The sequence below is a fragment of the Salvia splendens genome, chromosome 12 (genome assembly GCF_004379255.2).
Source record: "Salvia splendens isolate huo1 chromosome 12, SspV2, whole genome shotgun sequence".
Classification (NCBI taxonomy): domain Eukaryota; kingdom Viridiplantae; phylum Streptophyta; class Magnoliopsida; order Lamiales; family Lamiaceae; genus Salvia; species Salvia splendens.
In genome coordinates, this window is record NC_056043.1 from 4,834,396 (window position 1) to 4,855,141 (window position 20,746).

The window sequence follows — 20,746 nt, forward strand, 5'->3', positions numbered from 1 at the left end:
ATCCAGTCTGGGATCTCCTTGTATCAACGTTTGCTGCATAATCTGAGTCACAATATCCAATCAGAGGCCCCTTTAACTCCATCTTCTGATGTAAATAGGATTCCAAGATTATGTGCTCCATTTAGATATCTCATTATCCATTTCAAAGCACTCCAGTGCTGCCTTCCATAATCAACCATGTATCTGTTTGTGGAGCTTATGGCATGAGCAATGTCTGGCCATGTACATATCATCATGTACATCATACTCCCAACTATGTTGGAATAGGGAATCCGCTCCATTTCTTTCTTTTCAAATCTTTTGGTTTCTGATCTCTTGTCAGCTTGAAATGAACTGCCAGAGGAGTAGCTGTACTCTTCATATTGTCAGCCTTGAATTTCTTCAAAAACTTGTTGATGTAGTCAGTTTGGAAAAGCCATAGCTTCCCCTTACTTCTATCTCTGACTATATCCACGCCTAGTATTCTTTTGGCAGCTCCAAGATCTTTCATCTCAAAGATGGCACTTAGCTGGCTCTTGACCTTTCTTATCTCATTGATGTCCTTCCCCGATATCAACATATCATCTACATACAATAGGAGATATATGGGCTCCTTGTTCTTCTGCTTCTTGACAAAAATGCAGCTATCATATAGAGATCTACAAAATCCAAGCTTAGACAGATTTTCTCCAAACTTCAAGTACCACTGTCTACTGCTTTGTTTGAGACCATACAAGCTCTTTTTTAGCATGCACACCTTTCCTTCTGATCCAGGAACCTCAAAGCCCTGGGGTTGTGCCATGTAGATAGTTTCTTCAAGATCTCCATTCAAGAAGGCAGTCTTGACATCAAGCAGCGCCAGCTCCCAATCTCTCTGTGCTGCTACAGCTAATAAAACTCTGATAGAGTTATGTTTCACAACTGGTGAGAATATTTTATTGAAGTCAACTCCTTCTTGTTGATTGAAACCCTTGGCCACCAACCTTGCCTTGAATCTGATGTTGTCTGCCTGGGCTGCCTCAATTTTCTTTTTAAACACCCATTTGCAGCCTATCACTTTCCTGAATTATGCCTTATCAACAAGTACCCATGTTTTATTCTTGAGAAGAGAGTCAATCTCCTCCTTCATGGCTTGAATCCACTGTTTTGATTCTGGACCAGAAAAGGCCTCTGCATAAGAACTAGGCTCTGAATTTTCCAGTTGCTCAGCTATGTGGAGAGCATAAAACAACATTTCAGTGTCTCTAAATCTTGAAGAAGGACTGATATTTGTTCTTCTAGTCATATCCCTTGCCAACTGATAGCTAGTTAGATCTTCCTGAGCATCTGAGCCTTCTGCTACAGGCTGATCTGTGCTTTCATGTGCAGGATCAATGATCTCACTTTGAATTTCATCAACATACGAGTCATAGAGATCAAGATAGTCATTCCCAGCAGTTTGAGCACCACCATTCTCCACCTCAAAGTGAGGATCATTATCCACAGCTTCAGAAACTGATTCAATTTGTTTCTTTTCCTGAAGAGGCATTTTGTGCTCAACGAAGGCCACATCCCTACTCACCAATATCTTTTGGTTACCAGGTTCTAGGCACTAGAGCCTAAATCCCTTCACATTTTTCTAGTATCCAGCATGATACATCTGAGAGCTCTAGCATTCAACTTCCCTTCCTTCTGATGTGCAAAGGCTAAACAGCCAAAAGGCTTCAATCTACCATAATCTGACTTCCCACCATACCATCTTTCATCTGGGATTGCTCCATCTATTCCAGATGCTGGGCATTTATTGATCAAATAGGCTGTAGTGGAGACTGCTTCTGCCCAGAAATTTTTGCCTGCTCCAGATGAACTTAGCATACACCTTATTCTCTCAAGCAAGGTTCGATTCATTCTTTCAGCAACCCCATTTTATTGAGGGTTTACTGGGACAGTCTTGTGTCTCTTGATCCCCTTTTCTTGGCAAAAATGATCAAACTCCTTGGACAAATACTTCAGTCCATTGTCTGTTCTCAAGACCTTTGGTGCTGAGCCTTTTTCATTTTTCATCTCTGTACACCAATCTTTGAATGTCTTGAACGCGCCAGACTTCTCCTTTAGTATGTATACCCAGACCTTCCTTGACCAATCATCAATGATTGACATGTAATATCTCCCTGCACCCAAACTCTTAACTGGTGCAGGGCCCCATAGATCTGAATGTATATAGTCTAGAGGAGATGAGGAGGTGTGTTTGCCTACTGGAAAGCTTTGTTTCTTGGACTTTCCCAGCAAGCAATCCTTACATACTTCCATCATTTCCTCTGCATTGGCCTCTATCAGGCCCATCTTGATCAATACTTTCAGACTTCCTTCTGCTGGATGTCCTAGCCTTTGATGCCACACTTTCAAATCTGGTGTGGAGACTGAATGTGACTCACCTTCAATAACTGCGGCTTGAAGATAATATGGACTACCATTCCTTTTAGCAACCATCTTGACCTGGGAGTCCTTGCAGATTTGCATTTCACCATACTGTGATATAAAAGAATATCCCTTCTTCTCCATAGTTCCCAAAGATATCAAATTCCTTTTGACTTCAGGAATATATCTTACATCAGATAGCACCTTGATAGATCCATCATCTACCCTTATCATGATGCTTCCAATCCCTCTGATGCAGCATGTTTGATTGTTTCCAAGAAGCACAGTGCCATGTGCCTCCCTCATATCATGAAACCATTCTCTTGTGGGACACATATGAAAAGAGCAACAGAAGTCCATGATCCAGAATCCTTTCTCACGCTTATCTGTCACATTCATCACCTCAGACACTTCATCAGCTTCATCATTCACGTTATTTGAGTGAGAGTTCCCTTCACTGGCCTGCTTCTTCTTCCAGGCATAGCAATCACGCTTTAAATGCCCTGGCTTCTTGCACCAATGGCAAGAACGGGTCTCTTTTACTCCAGAGACTTCAGCCTTTGAATCTTCATACTTCTTCTTAAACTTTTTCTTATTGAACTTCTTGATATTCAGGGATTCTGGCTGCTGATCAATCCTCTTAACTGCCCCTTTCTGCAATTCCTTGGCCATAAGAGCAGCATGAACCTCATCAAACGTAATCTACTTGTCTCTTCCATACAATATGGCATCCCTCATCTGATCATACGAATTGGGAAGTGCGTTAAGTACCAAGATGGTTTTATCTTCATCACCAATCTTTACATCAACGGCCTCAAGATCATCTATAGATTTTCAGAAGTCCTCTAGCTGCTCAAGAATTGGCTTATCTTCCAAGAAACTATATGAATAAAGCCTTCTCTTCATATATAAACTGTTAGCCAAGGACTTAGCCAGATATACCTCATCAAGTTTCTTCAAGATTCCAGCTGCGGTTGTCTCGGCCTGCACCTCCCTCAACACTTTGTCTCCTAGGCACAATATCACAGCACTATGCGCTTTAAGGAGCATTTCATCATGCTTAGCCTGAGCCTTCTCGTAGAGGGCAGGAGCCTTTCCCTTCGAATCTACGTCTGCTGGGGTGAGAGCAGCAGTCAAGCCCTGCTGCACAAGAACGGCTCGCATATTCATTTTCCATAAGCCGTAGTCGTTCTTGCCCGTGAATTTTTCAGCCTCCATACGCGCAGCCATCTCTCTATGCTTCTTGTTCGCTTCCCACAGACGACGCCAATTGTTGAAAGATTACAATCGAAGAAGAATTTGATAAGAACGCAAGTTGAAGAAGATGAACACCCTTTTTTAGAAACCGAAATTGGAAAACTCATATTGATCAAATTGTGCATGTATACGACTAATTTTCATACTCTACAATGAGCTAACAAACTAACTATTTATACGAACTTAAGTGAAAGAGATCTTCACAAAAGTTTATTGAGTCAGTTCGTAACCGCCTCCAACGACTATCTTGCTTTCTCCTTATCAAGTTATATTCTTTTTTCCTTGATCAAGCTACGTTCATTTCTCTTGATCAAGCTGTCTCCCTTTCTTTTTCACCTTGATCAAGCTGCAGCTCCACCGAACATACATGCCTTGATCAGCCAATAATGCTAACAATCCACATCCATATGCAGTAGTAATATGGATGAAGAAAGGAACAGAGGTAACATGACTTGACTAAAATGAAGTAGTGCAGTGATAGAAGTGGAATTTTATTCACAACTTCACTTTATTCTTTCTATATTTAAATAACTAAACACCAGTTTATTCTACTACAGCATTTTTGGAGTATTACTACATTTTCTGCCGGAGTTTGACCAATCAAATGACCTCTGCCTCCGCGACCAACACCGCAATCCCGATATCCGGCATTGACATCATTTTTTGATTGACAATATGTTCATAATTTTTATTTACTTTATTTGTTATCCGTTAACATCATATTTTGAAATCTAACAATCTCAATTAATACTAACAATCTCAATTAATAGTTTTGAGTTTGTTAAAAAGATGTCATACATAATAGATAGATTGATATAATAATGTATTACTTGATTACGTACGAATAATAATGCGTAATCCATATTGTAAAAAAATTGTCGAATAAAGAATTATACTTATTTGAGTTATTTCAATATCATTATAATCCACTCCTTTATTTCAGAGAATGAATATGAAAAAAGGGCTGTAAATTGGGGCCCATGAACGTGGGCTGCCTACTCTGTACACCTCGCCGCATACGATCCTCTCTCCAAATCTAAACCCAACAAAACTGAACCATCATCTGCCGGAGTTTGACCAATCATTCTACTTTCCGATTTCCCAAAATGACCTCCGTCGCCGCGGCGACCTACACCACAATCCCGATCTCCGGCATCGACGTCATTTTCCGATCTACGCAGAACCTCTCCGCCTCCCTCTCCCGCTGCCGCCCCTGGTCGGAGTTCCTCGCCACCGTCTCCGCCCTAGACCTCCCCCCCTCCCTCTCCGCCGCCTCAATCCGGTTCCGCCGCAACGCCGCCTACTTCTCCCTCAACTACGCCATCATCGTGACCGCCTGCGCCGCCGTATCGCTGATCACCACGCCGATCGCGCTGATTCTGCTCGGCTTCGTGCTGTTCCTGTGGCTGATCCTCCACTTTTTCAGGGAGGATCCGCTGCTGGTTTGGGGTCACCACGTCAGCGATTGGGCTGTGATTGCTGGCCTTGCGATGCTGTCGATTTTGGCTCTGTATATCACCGGACCGCTGCATAATCTGTCGATTGGAATTATCGTGGGGCTGCTGATCGCCGTCGTCCATGGCGTGTTGAGGAATCCGGAAGGGCTTTTCCTCGACGAGAACGACGCCGTTTCCACCGGCTTGATCGCGTCTCACTCTACTAATCGGAGTGGTGGAGCTTCGTTTACTCCACCTGTGTGAATAACAATTGAATCTTCTTCGGTTTTTTCATTTTTATTTTTTCCTTTTAAATTGATTTTTTGTGTTTGTCTGGTGTGATTCTTTGAACGAAATTGGTGAGGTTAATTTTGTGTTTTTGTATTCTGGTAAATTATTGATTACAAAGCATTATTTGGGGGCATTGTCTGCTGTATTATTTGATTTGATCGATTTTTTGTCCAATTCAGGTTTTGATCAATTCTCAAAACCCTAAATCTGGATTCCAGTTGATTGTCTCTTTGGGAAATGTAAAATACATCTTGATAACACCATGCTAATCATATATTCTTAATAATCCAATTAATAATCGCAACAATGGGATTCAGGTAGAGTTACAGGGGTAGACTTGACGGACCTATGGTTGGTCTATGAAGATGGATAAGTTTCATTAAATTCAATTTTTGGAGTTTTCGTCAATCTTAATGTACAACAACTCTCTTAACCTAAACGGTTAAAATTCACTTCCGTTTTCTTCTGTCAATTCTTGTCGTCCAATGTTGCCAATGACCTTCTTCGTTGTTTCCTAATGTTTCCCATAAACCAAATAGTTGAAATTCACTTCCGTTTTTCTTGCGTCAATTTCTGCCGGCCAATATTAACGATGACTTTCTTCGGTGTTTCCTAATGTATAACAACCCCTTAATCCAAATGGTTGAAGTTTACACTCATTTTTCTTCCTTCAATTTTTGCTAGACAATGTAAGGATGACCTTCTACGCTGTTTCTAATCGCATGAGTTTCGTTTTCTGCACACATTATTGTCTTCTTGCTACGGAAAAAGCAGTTTCGTAAAGATTTAATCACACTTTCTTGGAGATTACCGCAATTAAATAAGTAAATAGTCCCCTTGCTTAAAAAGCTAATCAATTTCCATCGGAAGGGACATGTTCTGCGTTAAACAATTTGATTTTGTTTAGTGGAGTAAGTAAAGTACATTTTACTTTTAAAGTTTGAGATTTTTATTAATGTGGATGCAAAATATATTAGAAGATTAATCGTAATTTTTAATGACCATCTTCTTTCAGAATTCTATGCACAAATAATCAGAATATTAATCAATAGTTATAATTTAATTAAACTATAATTACTAATTAGCAATATTAAACTCTTTAGGGTGGGCCCCCACTCAACACAAAATTGCATTCAACAATTGAATTGAAGTTCAAAACCAACGCCAACGGTATTCCACTTAATTTCATACAAACCCCACCTTTAATTAATTGCCAATTTACCAAAATTTAAAACACCAATCATCTTAGAGCATCGTTAACGGGGGAGGCCGGGCCGTAAAACGCGAGTCCCGGCCCGTCCCACGCGTTGGATGGAGGAGAGTCACAGCCCAGGCCGGTCCCGGGGCCGCATTTGCGGCTCGGTGACGGTCCCGCGGCCCGGCCTGGCCGGCGTTAATCGGGCACGGGCCGCATCCTGTGAGTCTCGGCCCAGCGTTACATGCTCTTCAAGCCGGGCCGCAAGTCCCCAAAAATTAGTTTTTTTTTTCGATTTTGTTTCTATAAATACGAGACTATTGTGCATCATTTTGACGTGCATTATCCATTTCAATCATCTATTATACCCTTTGTTTCGGCGTCAATGGATTGGTTCAACAGCGATGAACGTCAGATAGACGAGTTCGTCAACTCGAACAATTGGTACATACCGGCATCGCCACCATCGCAGTCGACGCCTAGTCCGGGAGTCGGTAGCAACGTCAACGTAACATCGCCGGTCAACACCGAAGAGTTCGAGATTAGTGAGATGGAGCCCGCTCAAGGGCGGGGCAAGGGCAAGGTCGGCGAGGAGGATGGCCCGAAGAAGTACAGTCCACAAGAGACAATGTGGCTTGCGAGGAACTACGTCGACGTCGCCGAGGATCCTATCATCGGCAACCAGCAGTCCGGCAAGGTTTTCTGGGAGCGGATTGCTAAGAAGTATAACGCTGGGCGTCCTAAAGGGTCGATCGAGCGTAGCTACGTGAAGCTGCGTAAGCATTGGGTTCGGGTCCAGGCGGATATGAGCAAGTGGAATGGAAAGTGGGCCAACGTAGTGCGAATGTGGCCGAGCGGGCACAGCGAGGCGGACCTCGTCGAGAAGGCGAAGGAGGCGTTCTTCGTTGACGGGAAGAAGGCCTTCAAGTACTTCGACGTTTGGAAGCTCGTCGAGAAGAGCCCGAAGTACACCAGCGGTGCCGAGCCGACGGCAACTGGGGCGGCGAAGGGAACCAAAGTTTCCGCCTCCGGAAACTACTCTTCGAGCGAAGGAGGTCCGGCGATCGACCTCAACGTTACGGACGACGACGTCTTCGGCTCCTCTCCTAGCATTCAGAGCCGTCCGATGGGAACAAAGGCAGCAAAGAGGAAAGCAAAGGGGAAGACAACTGCGAGCAACTCCGCTATGGTGCCACCGCCGATCAATCCGTCTCTGGATAAGATGTCCGACTCTTTGTCGGAGATGAGTATTACATGGCGGATGAGCCAGCTGACGGAGTTGACATCAAGGGATACCTTGACGATGTCGGAGTTCGATCTCGAGTTGCACCGTGAGATGATCGCCTACCTTCGCGCCCAAATGAAGAAGTAGTAGTTGTGGCCCGGGTTTCTATGACTTGTATTTTTAATTTGCTTTCTCTAGGATTTGTAATGTTAATTTCTACTGAACAATGCAATTTCCCGATTTTTATTGTTCAACGTATTGCATTTACGAGTCAAATATGTTGAAGTTGTGAATAGTGTCAATTATTAGTTGCGGCCCGGGTTGTAGCCTGCAGGGTTAGAGCAGTTGGGGCCTAGGCCGCAACTGTAGAGGAATAATGACCTGGAGGAGACTTGAGGCGTGAAACCGGGCCGGAGTTAATGATGCCCTTACAACCGATATGAAATTTAACACTCCTCATTTAATTTATTAGTATTTCAAAAATCAAGCCACACAATTAAATATTGATGTAAAATAGAATTAAGATGCAATCCTCAGAATAATTAATTATAGTAGTACATTCGATCCAAATAAAATAAAATAAAATAAAATAAAATAAAATAAAATAGTAACAATGGGAAATATTGATCTTGGCAGATGTATTAATATTATTAAAATAGAAAATAGTCAGGTCATGAGTGGAGTGGGCCCAATCCCACGTTGATTCCACCGAATTCATTTTCCAACTGTTCTTCTTTTCTTGATTTTTTTTTATTATTAAGAATAAGAATATGAGGATTAAAATTTCCTGATCTAAATCCATCGATCTCCCCATCTAGGGTTTCCATTTCTCCCCCAAATAATTTTCAACCTTTTTTTTTAATTTGCGGAGACCAAACCCAAGGTACGCTGTTAATCACACTTCACTTCCTCCAATTTCGTTTTCGCCCCATGAATTGTTTGTTTCTAGCTTCGGAATTCACTTCTGCTTGAATCAATTATTGCAATCAATATTCCGTTTGGGGAATGAATCATTGATTTGAGGTCTTGGATAATCCCGTGAGCTGGAATGATGGTTGGTTGTTCTCGATCTTGATCTGGATCATCACTTTGGAGTGTCGTACTTGAGTAATGATGTTTTCCAGCTGCGATTAGTCGATTTTCTTATATATGGAGAACGATTGTTTGGTTCGTGAATTAATAGAAGATAATGAGGGAATTGCGAGTGATTTGATTTTGGATAAACTGGGGAGTGCGAGTGAATCTAAGGTTCAAGCTAATGGTTCTCATGGAGTGGAAAATAGCGATAGGGACGAGTTGAATCTGAAGGGAGCTGATGTGGAGCTGAAGCCTGATGTGTCGACTCCAACTCCTACGAGGAAAGGGTTTGGATTGAAGAAATGGAGGAGGATCAAGAGAGATGTTAACAGAGATGGGGATAGTGGCACTGATGCTGTTGCTGTGGTGGCGCAGGACTCTCCGCGTGAGGTGTCTTCTAACCCTAGCAAACGGGCGCAGAAGAGCGAGGGCTCTGTTTCTTCCACGAATGCTGTGGTTAGGAATTTCGATGGTTCTGCTCTGCTTGATGAGTCGAGTTTGGGACTGAGTCCATTGTTTGCAGCTGGAACTGATTCTGAGAATAGTGAGGATCGGAGTAGCAAGTCCTCTACTGCAGCTAGTGCTCCAAGGATGAGGTATGAGATACCGGTGATTGGGGGATTTCCACGCGATAAGAGCAAGATAAGTAGTTACAATGGGAAGAATTTGACGCATGCTGTGCAGTATGGCCAGCATGGAAAAGGTCGGATTGAGGCCAGCAAGAAGGCTAGAGGGGAACGGGTCAAAATCGAGAAAGAAAACTCTCATTCCAGCGTGGAATCTGACTCGCGGAGCTTCAATTTTGTGTTTATGCAGGGAGCCTTCTCTTTGAATAATGGGAGACTGAGTGAAGGAATAAATGAGTATGATGGACAAAATGGCGACGAAGTTCAGGGCATTGGGAAGCAAGGAAAGGATGGAAATCAAAGTGGATATGGGAATGATAGTGGGAGGGGAGGGTTTGAGGACTTTTCACCTGAAGAAGAAAATGAGAATCATGGTCCCATAAGAGATAAGGATCCGCTATCTGAATCTATGCGCGCACTCCAGTCTGCACAAGAAGCACTAGAAGCAGGTTTGCATTCTTTTCAATCACCCTGATAAATGATAGTAATTCATTTTTGCAAGTTTTTCAAATCATATGCGTTGAAAAAATGTCAGCTTTGTGCGATTAGTATTGTTGTTCTTTTCTGATCAGTTGTCATGGTGTATTATGATGCAGAGGTGCTTAAGTTTAAGGAAATTGGAAATGATGTATCAGTAGATGGTCCTGTTTCAGATTTATGCTATGAGTTCATAGATGTAGAGCAAAAACTTCAAGAAACAAGCGGTGAGGGCTCACAAAGCTTTTTGCAATCACAAAGAGGAACTAGTGATGTTGTAACCGAGCTGGAAGACCTCTTCAAGCAGAAGGTTGAAGCTGAACTAGAGTATTTGGTATTATCAAGAACGGTACAAAAGATGAGGGTTGCTGCTGTTGATCAAATTACTGCATTAGAAGAACAAAAGGCTCTGAGTTCAGTGCAGACGCAGGTACTCCACCAACTCGGAGATGCTGAACACAAGGCTGCGTCGCTTAAGAAACAGGCTGACAAGTTGGAGAACTTCTGCGAAGAAATTGCAAGTGCGGATGAAATATTGAAGCTGCAGAAGGGGGCGTTTAAGCACGGTTCTTGTTTCGTGATGCAACTAGTTTTGTTGTTCGTCATCTTGGGCGTATTTATACTCCAATTTTCGGGAGATTATGTGGAGGTTGTTCCCACCTAGTTCTTGTTCTAGTTCTAGTACTAGGAGCTCTTGACTTCCCTCCTTTTTTTTCGGGTGATGGTTACATCTTTTTCTTCCAGAAGTAGATGTGTAGATCAATCCCTTGAGTAAGCTCTCTTCTTATAAAGAATTTCAATGTGTATTGCCTCTGATTTTGCAGCCCTTTCTTTCTTCTTGCTTCTTCACTTCTTATGTAATAAAGATTATACCTTTATACAAATTCAGGATATGAAGATGTTGATTGTTGATGAGAATAAATTTGTTTTGTGATGTATGTCAAATAGTTATAGTAAAAAATTGTAAAATCAGAAAGAAACAGGTTTTGTGATCAACTTGTCTTTAATTACGCTACCCGCAGGTTGATCAACTTGTCAGGCGGCTATTACAAATAAAGACTAGTTGGGGATCAATAATAATTTCTCATTTATTTTAATTATGACTTAAACCCTCGACGTATTGCATTAATAATGATTTTTCATTTATCTTAACGATCAACTTATAATTGTTTTTCATTTATCACAAGTATTTTCCACATAAAAGTTTACACACGAGTTTTCCCAACATTCCTCTCAATTTTTAAATTTTTTCTTTTTTATTCACAACAAATTTCACTGTCCAGCGACACCAATCAAAATCAATGGCTATATTATGTATATTTATTTATAGATTTAAGTATTTTCCACGTACAAGTTACCACGTGAGTATTTACTAACATTCACTCAATTTATCAATTTTTTCTTTTTGTTCACAACAAATTTTACTGTCTGGCGACACCAATCAAAATCAATGGCATGATTGGTTCGTTCGTAAAGGCTATGATCTAATTTCTCTATTATTTAAGGTTCTGGTCAGTCATCAGTGCACCAAGGTGTATATCCCCGACATCCCTACCTAAGTATTGACGGCATCCAACTTTCCGATGAGTTAGTTGTCCATATGCAACATACGTGGATTTGTGAAGTGTATGTCAAGCAAAGATTCGATTATTAAAAAAAGAGCCAAAAAACCAAGCCTATCGGAGAGAGAGTTGTTGAATCGTAGAACGTGGTTAGTCGGCATCCTACTGCGTACTATATATTTGATCACATTTCTACCAAGAGAGCCTAGAAATGTAAAACTTTTGTGCTATCTACAACAACGGATAGAAATAGCGGTCAATCGATGCAAGCAAGACGAATATTCTAAAAGCCACGATGCGAATCTATCACACATATAACAAAAGGTCTTTCAAGTATGTTAAACTTGGGAGAAAGTTCGAAACATGGACAAGTGGTTGAGTGACCTAGAATTTGGTTGAAGCACACCTCAGACGGCTAATACTCAACAAGCAAAGGCTCCCGGACCGCGGGTTGGGGCGAGGGGATGAAATTCTAGCTGAGTAGGCACTGCCCGATTGGTGGGCCAAAGTTATAAAAGTCAATTGACATATTCCATATTCCTCAAGGAAAAAAGTTCTCATTCTGTTCATATGAATTCTTCTTCGTTGTCAATTAGAAAGATCGCAGCAACTTCTAAGTCGTTTCTCTACCAACAATATAAAAAAGGGGAGAGAGAGAGAGAGGGAGGGAGAGAGGAAAATGAAGACCTGGAGAATTGATTCCCTCGAAAGCAGACATCACAAGTAACCAACAGTAAAGCCTGTTAGCCTTGCATTTGTTGGGATGACTTGTACTCCAACATTTCAGCTTTGTATCTTTCCTTGTCTCGTAAACCCTTCTCCTGGTATACCTGATATCACCGTAGAGTTAAGCAAGTATTTGCAAGATACAATTGTGTCTTTTTATCTCAGCATTTCAGATTCAAGAGTACAAGTCCCAGGATTAGTACTCCCTTGTCCCATAATAGATGGCATAGTTGAAGAATGGCCCAAGATTTTAGGAGATATTATTTTGTGTGTTAGATGGAGAGAGAAAATAGCATATTTATATTAATGTGAGAGAGAACTTTTTCCAAAAATGGAAATGTGACATCTTTTGTGGGACAAACTAAAAAGGAAAGTGTGACATCTATTATGGGACGGAGGGAGTACTATATTTCAATTTTCTATGCATGTGTGTATGAGTTGGAACTGAGAGCTCCTATCAATGATCAAAGAAGCATTTTACATCCTACAGAAAACACAACGGTGAAGTTCCAGGTCAAGTGAATAGCACAATTCAAAAGCAGTTTTATTAAGGCCTGATGGGAGAGACAATAGTAGTGCAATAGTTTTTGTTTGGGGGTAGGGGTGGGGTTACAATTGACAATAGGTTGTGAGAACAAGACAGCAAGAGTGAATATCTATGGATCCTGCCTTGTTTCACTACCCTTTTATCTATTAATATTGTTACTTACTACAGACAAGGAGGAATTAAACCGACAAGACTTGGGCAAGTCATTACGCTAGTCCCTGGATATACAGAGATCTAGTAGCTATATTAAAGCCTAAGCCTTATCATCTTTGAGGTTTCCAGTTTCCAGTTTCCAGTTTCCACAACAAGGGGCCAAGGGCCACACAAAAACATGCTTTGCAAAGGAAAATAACTCAAACAAGAATTGGCTATTTACAACTATATTAGCAGCTATAATCTATTTTAAGCAGAAATCAGAAGATACAGCAAATAAGTTTCCCAACTGTCAGGAGTACTTTTATTTTACCTGTTTTTCAGCCTCCGCCAAATTGCTCCATAGATGCCCAATTTTTTTGCTGATAGCTCTTTCTTGTCCATGGTATGCAGGCCTCAGTATCTGGTATTGCTCTGCAAAAAAGAAGGTGTAACCGCTTCTATTTCGCTTGGGATGAGCTGGGTCTTTAACAGCTGTATGATTCTTTCGCCGGCAAAGGTGAACAGGCTCGTCAGAAGTGCTACGACTTTGGTATGCATCCTGTTCTGGACATGAGTGATAAAGGACGCCTTTCAGAACTTCAGATCCCACCTTCATTGTAACTAAATATCCATCGTCAAATTTTCCATCTATTGTTCCAGAGATTAAGCTTCCATCACCCAAGTTAGAATTTGCTGCTTATCACATAATGCGGTCCCATGTTAATATTTTCAAGAATAAGCAAGTCAAAACGCTATATATATAGCTGTATTGAATCCCCACCTGAGAGCTTCTCAGATGCAGCACAATCATCATCCCCATATGACAATGTTTGACCTATTTAACAGTTTTGGGCAGATTAAAAGCTATACGCCAGGAAAAACTCGAAGGCAAAGAAGAAGAATACTATAATCAAGTTGTGAAGGTACCTGCTGCTATAACGGTTGGTTCTTCTTTCTGAAAATAACAAACCTGCTCAAAATGATAAAGCAGCGAGAGATAGTACTTTCGCAAAACAAATGATGCACTGGTAATAGAAGTTGGGAAGTTGAAAGCAGCAATGATTTCCTTCCATCTGCGTTCTTTTATCACCTGCCACATGTATATATAATAGTTAGAAAAGCACATCAAAATAAACTTTTAAGTTATGGAAATAGTGTAAGTGTAGAACTAGTAATCAGCTTCAGCCAATCAGTATGATCTCGCCAACTTTGCCAAGTTATTTTAGAGCATCCATTAAATACCCACTACCTGCTGGCACTGCTGCTCATAATATAGTGTTGCCGAAGAATCATCTAACCACTTATGGTTCACAAAATTTTCATTGTTCATCCGGAAAGTACCAGTCATTTCCTCTACAGAAAATCTGATGTAAAATTTAAATCCACATGCTAACGTCACAAGTCCCCTTATCCTTTCACTAAGCAAGAAAGGCAAGTCTACAGATTGAGTCATAGAATAATGATATATAAAGTTTAAGGGGAGTGTTATATTGCTAACTCAATACTTAATTGCTAACTACAATTAAATAATAGCCATTAGATATTCACCTGCCACATGTATATATAATAGTTAGAAAAGCACATCAAAATAAACTTTTAAGTTATGGAAATAGTATAAGTGTAGAACTAGTAATCAGCTTCAGCCAATCAGTATGATCTCGCCAACTTTGCCAAGTTATTTTAGAGCATCCATTAAATACCCACTACCTGCTGGCACTGCTGCTCATAATATAGTGTTGCCGAAGAATCATCTAACCACTTATGGTTCACAAAATTTTCATTGTTCATCCGGAAAGTACCAGTCATTTCCTCTACAGAAAATCTGATGTAAAATTTAAATCCACATGCTAACATCACAAGTCCCCTTATCCTTTCACTAAGCAAGAAAGGCAAGTCTACAGATTGAGTCATAGAATAATGATGTATAAAGTTTAAGGGGAGTGTTATATTGTTAACTCAATACTTAATTGCTAACTACAATTAAATAATAGCCATTAGATATTCAAATCAAGGGCATAGATCATCAGCCCCGGAATGTCAATACGATCAACAAAAAATGTCAATAAGGGTATTAAGGTCAATTTACAACAAATTAGTTATAACTAATTTCTGAAAAATATCTCATAACTTTAAAACGCATATAACTTTTTCGATTTAAATTATGTTTTCGCACAACATATATCAAATTAAAGATAATTTCATAAGAATTCTAGCGAGATCTCACTTGCATATGTTTCGATGTCAAAAATTGAAAAAAAATTCAAAAATTTCCAATTTTTTCGTACAGCAACAAATGTCAACATAGTATATAAAATATGTCAATATAATACATGTAGAATGTCAATATAAGCAATGTGTTAACATTCTCAAAGCATTGTGTTCAAAGCATTGTGTTGATATTTTCGAAACACTATATTGACATTTTCATCCAAAACCCTAATTTGGTAGTTTTTTTTTCTTTTTCGATTTAATTATAAAAATGAAAATTACACGTGGAAAATATTAGACCACAAGATTTCTAAAATCCTATGGTCTTAAATTAGTTGTAGTTAGCAATTAAATGATGAGTTAGCAATAGATCACTCCCCTAAAGGTTAATATGTAAAAAGTGATCCCAATTCCCAACCTGTAAATGAATTTTCCCGAGTAATTAATCAGAAAAAGTTAGAGAAAGTTTAATGTCAAGTGCTATTCAAACTCTTATAACAAAAACTCAAAAAAGATAACTCCTCATATCATGATTTTCATGATTTAAAATGTTACTTTTAAACAGTGGGTATCTATGAAACATTACAGTAACATTTTTTTCAACAAACAGAAAAAAAAAACTTAATTATGAAAGGAAAACGCACCATGAGCAGTCATTTATTACAATCTAAAATGTACAATAAAAAAGATACAGATAGGAATGATCCGAAGAGTTAAGAAAGCATACTTTTTCAATACCACCTCGAGTGGTCACCTCTATAAAAAGTTGATGCAGATCTAAAGAACTCCCTCCCACAATAGGGACCCTAAACAGCGAAGGACATAAGTTAATACGAGTTAGTGAGTGATTTCTCAACAATTTTGCATGTGGTTGCAATGATCACCTAATTTGCATCAATGTTATCAATCTAGTATGGCGGCTTATGGCGGTTTGCCTAAAAACCGCCGCAGGGATATGGCGTATTAGTATGGCGGATATGGCGGTCAATAATTAAATAAATAAAATAATACTTATATATTTATATATAATTCAAAATTTAGAAAATAATAAAAATATAACATCTAAAACTATTAAAACAATTAAAAAGCATAAAATACAACTCTAATCTCCATGTTTCTTGCATAATGCCCCATTCCTAAATGCAGTACACACGCAATGTTGTCAAATGACAGATATAGCGGTGCTATGGCAGCGCCATAGTACTATGGCGTTTCCATCACCGAACGCCATGCCATAGCGCCATGGAACCGCCATAGCTGCTATTTGATAACATTGATTTGCATCAACGCAAATCACTATATTTTCTATTGTGCCGAAGTCAGGTTTCAGATGCATGCAATAGGAATATGCAGGTGAGAAACAAAAAGATTATGCAACTCTAAAAGCAGTAATTATAGCTACTATCATTACACAAAATACATAACAAGTCTCAGATATGAAACTTGATTCACATGGAATGGGACTGAAACAACTAATTTCACTTGAACTAAAAGTTCGAACAATTGCCAATTGATCTAATCCTATGTCATAAGCAAGTTCATACTCCCAACATCATGAATTTGTTCATGGATCAAAAAATTATTTTCTTCTTCCATGCTATAGTTATATGTTAAAGTAGTAGCCAAAGAGTGCAATGAAGATATACATAAACGGAATATCTAGATTGTGAGTCCCTACTCCCTAAGATGTTTTTCTGTAAAGGACCATAATTATGAATAGCCAAAACAGAATTCATGATTTCATTAAAGAGGCAAATCATAGTACAATAGGTACAACATTTCCCTGAATCACAATAGGGCATATCATATAGTATGATATAACCACTGACCTCTCTTGCAAGTTTAAAATTCAAAATTCATTTTCACGGAAATACCTCCCAAACGAGACATTTTTACTCTAAAACCTCATTATCTATATAAAAGTCATGTATGACATGATACTAACACTCCAAAAGCTAATCATTTATACGCACATGCAGGTTTCATTTTCTATACACTATGCTCAAACGCAAATAAAAGCCAAACACCAGCACCAGCATTCGAGTGAAACAAATCAACAAATACACAGGACAAAAAGTAAGAACCGCTTTCTTTATTTCTACACATATAAGACACTATGTACATGCCCTAGATGTGTACAAATAGAATAGAACCCCGTCGAAGACGCAGCACAAATTTTATAAAAGTCAGACATCTTATTGGTACACATTTGTTGAAAGCCATCTATAGTTGAAAGCCAAAATTGCAGCACCATCTGTTGAACTACCATAGTATTTGCAAAAATAAACAAAATGTGTTCCTCAAAGTAAATTGGATGAGAAACATATCAGCAGTCACTATAACTATCAATACAATAGTGCAGTACATAGGTTTTTCCAATATTACTAAAAGATACTCTTCCACAAATTATTTTTCCTACGAGAAAGGACATCGCGAGCACTCTTTTCAAATAACAAAACCAGAAATCAAAAACCCCTACTAAATCCTTACCCCCAAAAAAAGTTGGAATATATTAAATCAAAAGCACAAATCAGCTCAAATCAGGTCTACCAACACTCCAACACCGCCAAAACAACATGCACAAGCAAATTATGCAGCTCGAAACAAATTATTCAAAAAAAAAGTAACTAAAACACCATCGCAGCAGAAAAAAAGCAGTAAACAAAGTGAACGAGGCGGAGCAGGAGAGATACCGGAAGTTTGTGCCGTAGAAATCGTGAAAGGCGCGAAGCTTGTCCAGGAAAAAATCAGGATTTTGAATAATCTGTTGATATTGAGCTTCGGGTTTGGGATATGAACTGTATATTGTCATAGGCGCTTCCGAAGATGGGCCGTTTGACATTTTATTAATTTTGGAGAGCAAACAATTACGGCTCAGATAAATAGCATTTTAATCATTTCTAATGTTAACGCTTACAGATTGATCATAATTATTGAATTAAAATAGGGTTTTTCACTCTACGCCTAAAAGTAAAACCACCCTTCCATTTCTAACCCCGCCGCTCTTCACATAGCCAATTTTTTTTAATTACTACTCCCTCCGTTCCATTCGTAGAGTCATTTTGCTATTTTGGTACGTTCCATAATAGTGGAGCCATTTCCCTTTTTAGTAAAAGTCAACACATTTCTTCTCACTTACTTTACTCTCTCTTATTTTATTCTCTCTTCATCTCTCTACCTTTTTCATTTCCTACTTTATTCTTCCTTTACTTAACTCACTTAACACATTTTTTCTAAATTTCCGTGCCGGAAAGAAATGCCTCCACTACTATGGAACAGAGGGAGTACTATTTATTAAATACCCCTTCAATAAATTTCATTCACTTTTTTTTATTATTCTTGATTTATATAGTGTAAGAGCACTCACAATGCAACTGTTCCAACCCCATATGGCTGAAAGCTCGATCGTTCGACGACCAAGAGTAAATTTCATTTTAATTTTTTTTTAAAATTTTAATAGGAGTACTCTATAGTCATTTCCTACTTTTTTTTTCACACTATCTCATTTGTACATAAATACTACTATTATGAAATATGTTTAATCCGTAAACATCTTATTCCCTGAAATTTGTGGTTAAGAAAAGTAGTTTTATTTTTAGACTAATTAAGTCGGTTAACTTTTTTTAGCTATGTATTCTTACGTGTAGAATTGCAACACATAAGTTTTAGTCTTCCAAATCGATTTCAAGATTAAAAATGGAATAAATATATATTCATCTGTGAATAGAAAAATTATAATGGGTGGTGAAGAAAGAAAAGTAGAAGGAATACCGTGAATCTAACGCTTCTGAGAAGCCCCTTTATTTTAGAGGAACAGTCAATATGGCTAAAGACGAAAACTAATGAATTTTCTTAGAAAAATGGGGAGTCTGATGTATGATACTCCACATTTGATTTGAGTGTTTTCAAAGCCATTTCACCCTTTTTGTGCATGATAAAGAAAAGAGAGAATAATAGAATAAACATGTTATACAATAATTTTCTCAATAAAAGGTGTGTTTATCTGCAAGATTGCTTAAAATATAATTCACGGGTGTCAAGTTGATAAAGAACTAGCACCCTACCCAAAGTTGTAGTACTAGAATAAAATTATGCTCCGATTTGCATCTATAAAATAAATGTAAAACTTAACTAGGAATGCATTCGTCAACGGCCTAATTTATGATTATATTTTACAAATAAACCATATATTATGGGTTCCAAATGTCATAGTAATTTAAATTGTCTTGGACATCAACGTCGATATAAATTGTCTATAGTTTTATTTTAGGACATCAACATGTGAAGAATGGCTTCGCATCGCTCAAAATAGCAATGCGGTGCAGTGTTTTGCTGCGTTGCGGGCTCGCACCTTTCTGGGGTTGAAGAGTGGTTTTTGCCTTTTTTGGGATGGAGGAGTAGGTGCTATTAATTAAAATAAAATTTTTATAATTTTGATTATACGTTTATGAATGCAAACATAACTCATTTTCACTTTCATCTCGAGTGAATGTTGAAGTCTTCAATATGGAACCATCAAGTTGTTTGGAAACGAGGAAGAAGGTGGCGATAGGAAAGCCACGTGTGTTTGTTTAAATTGATTTAGATTTGTTTCACAGATAGATTAAGCAATCAAAAAGAGCGTTTCAGTAGATGAATGGGAAGAAGACGACGACAGATTGAGCAAAAGTAAATGAGAATGTATACACACAACAGCTGCTAGAATACAGTAGATATAGCTAGGGTTTGAAATTCAAATTCAAATTTCAACCGAAGAAGCTGGGGTCGTAGCCATTGCTAGAGGTGGCGAGAACGTAGTAGGCGACGATGTGGCCGATGGATCCCCACGCCAGCACGTCGACGATGTTGAATCCAACAGGATCGTTCGATTTGAGGAGGCTGACGTACTCCTTGGCGCGGACGTCTCCGGCCTCGAAGTGCGAGATCCCGTTCTGCTCCGGCACCTGCTTCGCCACGTTCTCCCTCTGGAAGTTGAAGAACACGAACCTGCCTAGGAACAGCGACAGTCCCGTGCTCAGGCTTATCACCAGCGACGGATTCAGCTCCGCCTTCACGGCCAATCCGGCGCCACTGCGCTTGGTGCTGCGGCGGAAGGTGGCGGAGGCGGGCTTGGAGAGGAGGAGGGAGGAGGAGTCGGTGGCCTTGTTCAGTGGGCGGAGGCCTTGGAAGGTTGGGGCGGAGAACAAGGCGGAGGCCATGGCGATTGTGGTTGCGGTGGAGATTTGGATTGGATTGGAAGTGGTGGTGGGATTGGATTAATCAAAGATGAGGTTTATAATTGGGGCGGAGGAGAAGGGGATTTTGTGAGGCGGTGAACGAATTGGAGCTGCGAAACGAAGATTTTGAACGCTGATATGGCGCCGCCTCATTGGTTGGGTCTGGATCAGAGATATTTGGTGCATTTCGTTCCTTATTTGTAGTAGTTATGTTATTAATTTCGTAGTCTCTATTTAACAACCAGGATCCGTGGCGCAATGGTAGCCCGTCTGACTCTAGATCAGAAGATTGCGTGTTCGATTCACTCTGGGTTCAATCCCGATCCATATGGATTTCTTTCTTCATTTTTATTTTTGGAGAAATTTTATTATGGAATACTACTCCTGTATAA

General features: G+C 39.4%; 4 protein-coding genes across 4 annotated transcripts; 2 read left to right on the plus strand and 2 right to left on the minus strand.

Moving 5' to 3' along the window:
• The first annotated feature begins 4,504 nt into the window (after positions 1-4,504).
• Positions 4,505-5,508, plus strand: LOC121757301 (PRA1 family protein G2-like). The gene has a single exon (XM_042152839.1). The coding sequence runs from the start codon at positions 4,740-4,742 to the stop codon at positions 5,331-5,333; it is 594 nt and encodes a 197-aa protein (XP_042008773.1). The 5' UTR covers positions 4,505-4,739; the 3' UTR covers positions 5,334-5,508.
• A 3,006-nt stretch (positions 5,509-8,514) lies between these two features.
• Positions 8,515-10,882, plus strand: LOC121758969 (WPP domain-interacting protein 2-like). Its single transcript, XM_042154439.1, has 2 exons — positions 8,515-9,932; positions 10,080-10,882. Exons 1-2 carry the CDS (start codon positions 8,930-8,932, stop codon positions 10,622-10,624), a joined length of 1,548 nt encoding a protein of 515 aa, XP_042010373.1. The 5' UTR covers positions 8,515-8,929; the 3' UTR covers positions 10,625-10,882.
• A 955-nt stretch (positions 10,883-11,837) lies between these two features.
• LOC121758970 (high mobility group B protein 10-like) lies at positions 11,838-18,090 on the minus strand. The gene is made up of 6 exons (XM_042154440.1): positions 17,832-18,090; positions 15,866-15,944; positions 13,858-14,020; positions 13,712-13,765; positions 13,262-13,623; positions 11,838-12,352 (listed from the first exon to the last, which is right to left on the minus strand). The coding sequence occupies exons 1-6, from the start codon at positions 17,978-17,980 to the stop codon at positions 12,266-12,268; spliced, it is 894 nt and encodes a 297-aa protein (XP_042010374.1). The 5' UTR covers positions 17,981-18,090; the 3' UTR covers positions 11,838-12,265.
• A 1,651-nt stretch (positions 18,091-19,741) lies between these two features.
• Positions 19,742-20,422, minus strand: LOC121756845 (photosystem I reaction center subunit V, chloroplastic-like). Its single transcript, XM_042152251.1, has one exon. It carries the CDS (start codon positions 20,334-20,336, stop codon positions 19,884-19,886), a length of 453 nt encoding a protein of 150 aa, XP_042008185.1. The 5' UTR covers positions 20,337-20,422; the 3' UTR covers positions 19,742-19,883.
• Between the last annotated feature and the right edge of the window lie 324 nt (positions 20,423-20,746).

What these genes read in the sequence shown, in the direction of transcription:
- LOC121757301 (XM_042152839.1), top strand. Translation starts at nt 4,740, where the DNA reads ATGACCTCCGTCGCCGCGGCGACCTACACCACAATCCCGATCTCCGGC.
- LOC121758969 (XM_042154439.1), top strand. Translation starts at nt 8,930, where the DNA reads ATGGAGAACGATTGTTTGGTTCGTGAATTAATAGAAGATAATGAGGGA. An exon ending in ACAAGAAGCACTAGAAGCAG is followed by an intron (nt 9,933 to 10,079) that starts GTTTGCATTCTT and finishes ATTATGATGCAG; the next exon opens with AGGTGCTTAAGTTTAAGGAA.
- LOC121758970 (XM_042154440.1), bottom strand. Translation starts at nt 17,980, where the DNA reads ATGTCAAACGGCCCATCTTCGGAAGCGCCTATGACAATATACAGTTCA. An exon ending in TTCTACGGCACAAACTTCCG is followed by an intron (nt 15,945 to 17,831) that starts GTATCTCTCCTG and finishes TTCGCTGTTTAG; the next exon opens with GGTCCCTATTGTGGGAGGGA. An exon ending in TGCATCTGAGAAGCTCTCAG is followed by an intron (nt 13,624 to 13,711) that starts GTGGGGATTCAA and finishes TGTGATAAGCAG; the next exon opens with CAAATTCTAACTTGGGTGAT.
- LOC121756845 (XM_042152251.1), bottom strand. Translation starts at nt 20,336, where the DNA reads ATGGCCTCCGCCTTGTTCTCCGCCCCAACCTTCCAAGGCCTCCGCCCA.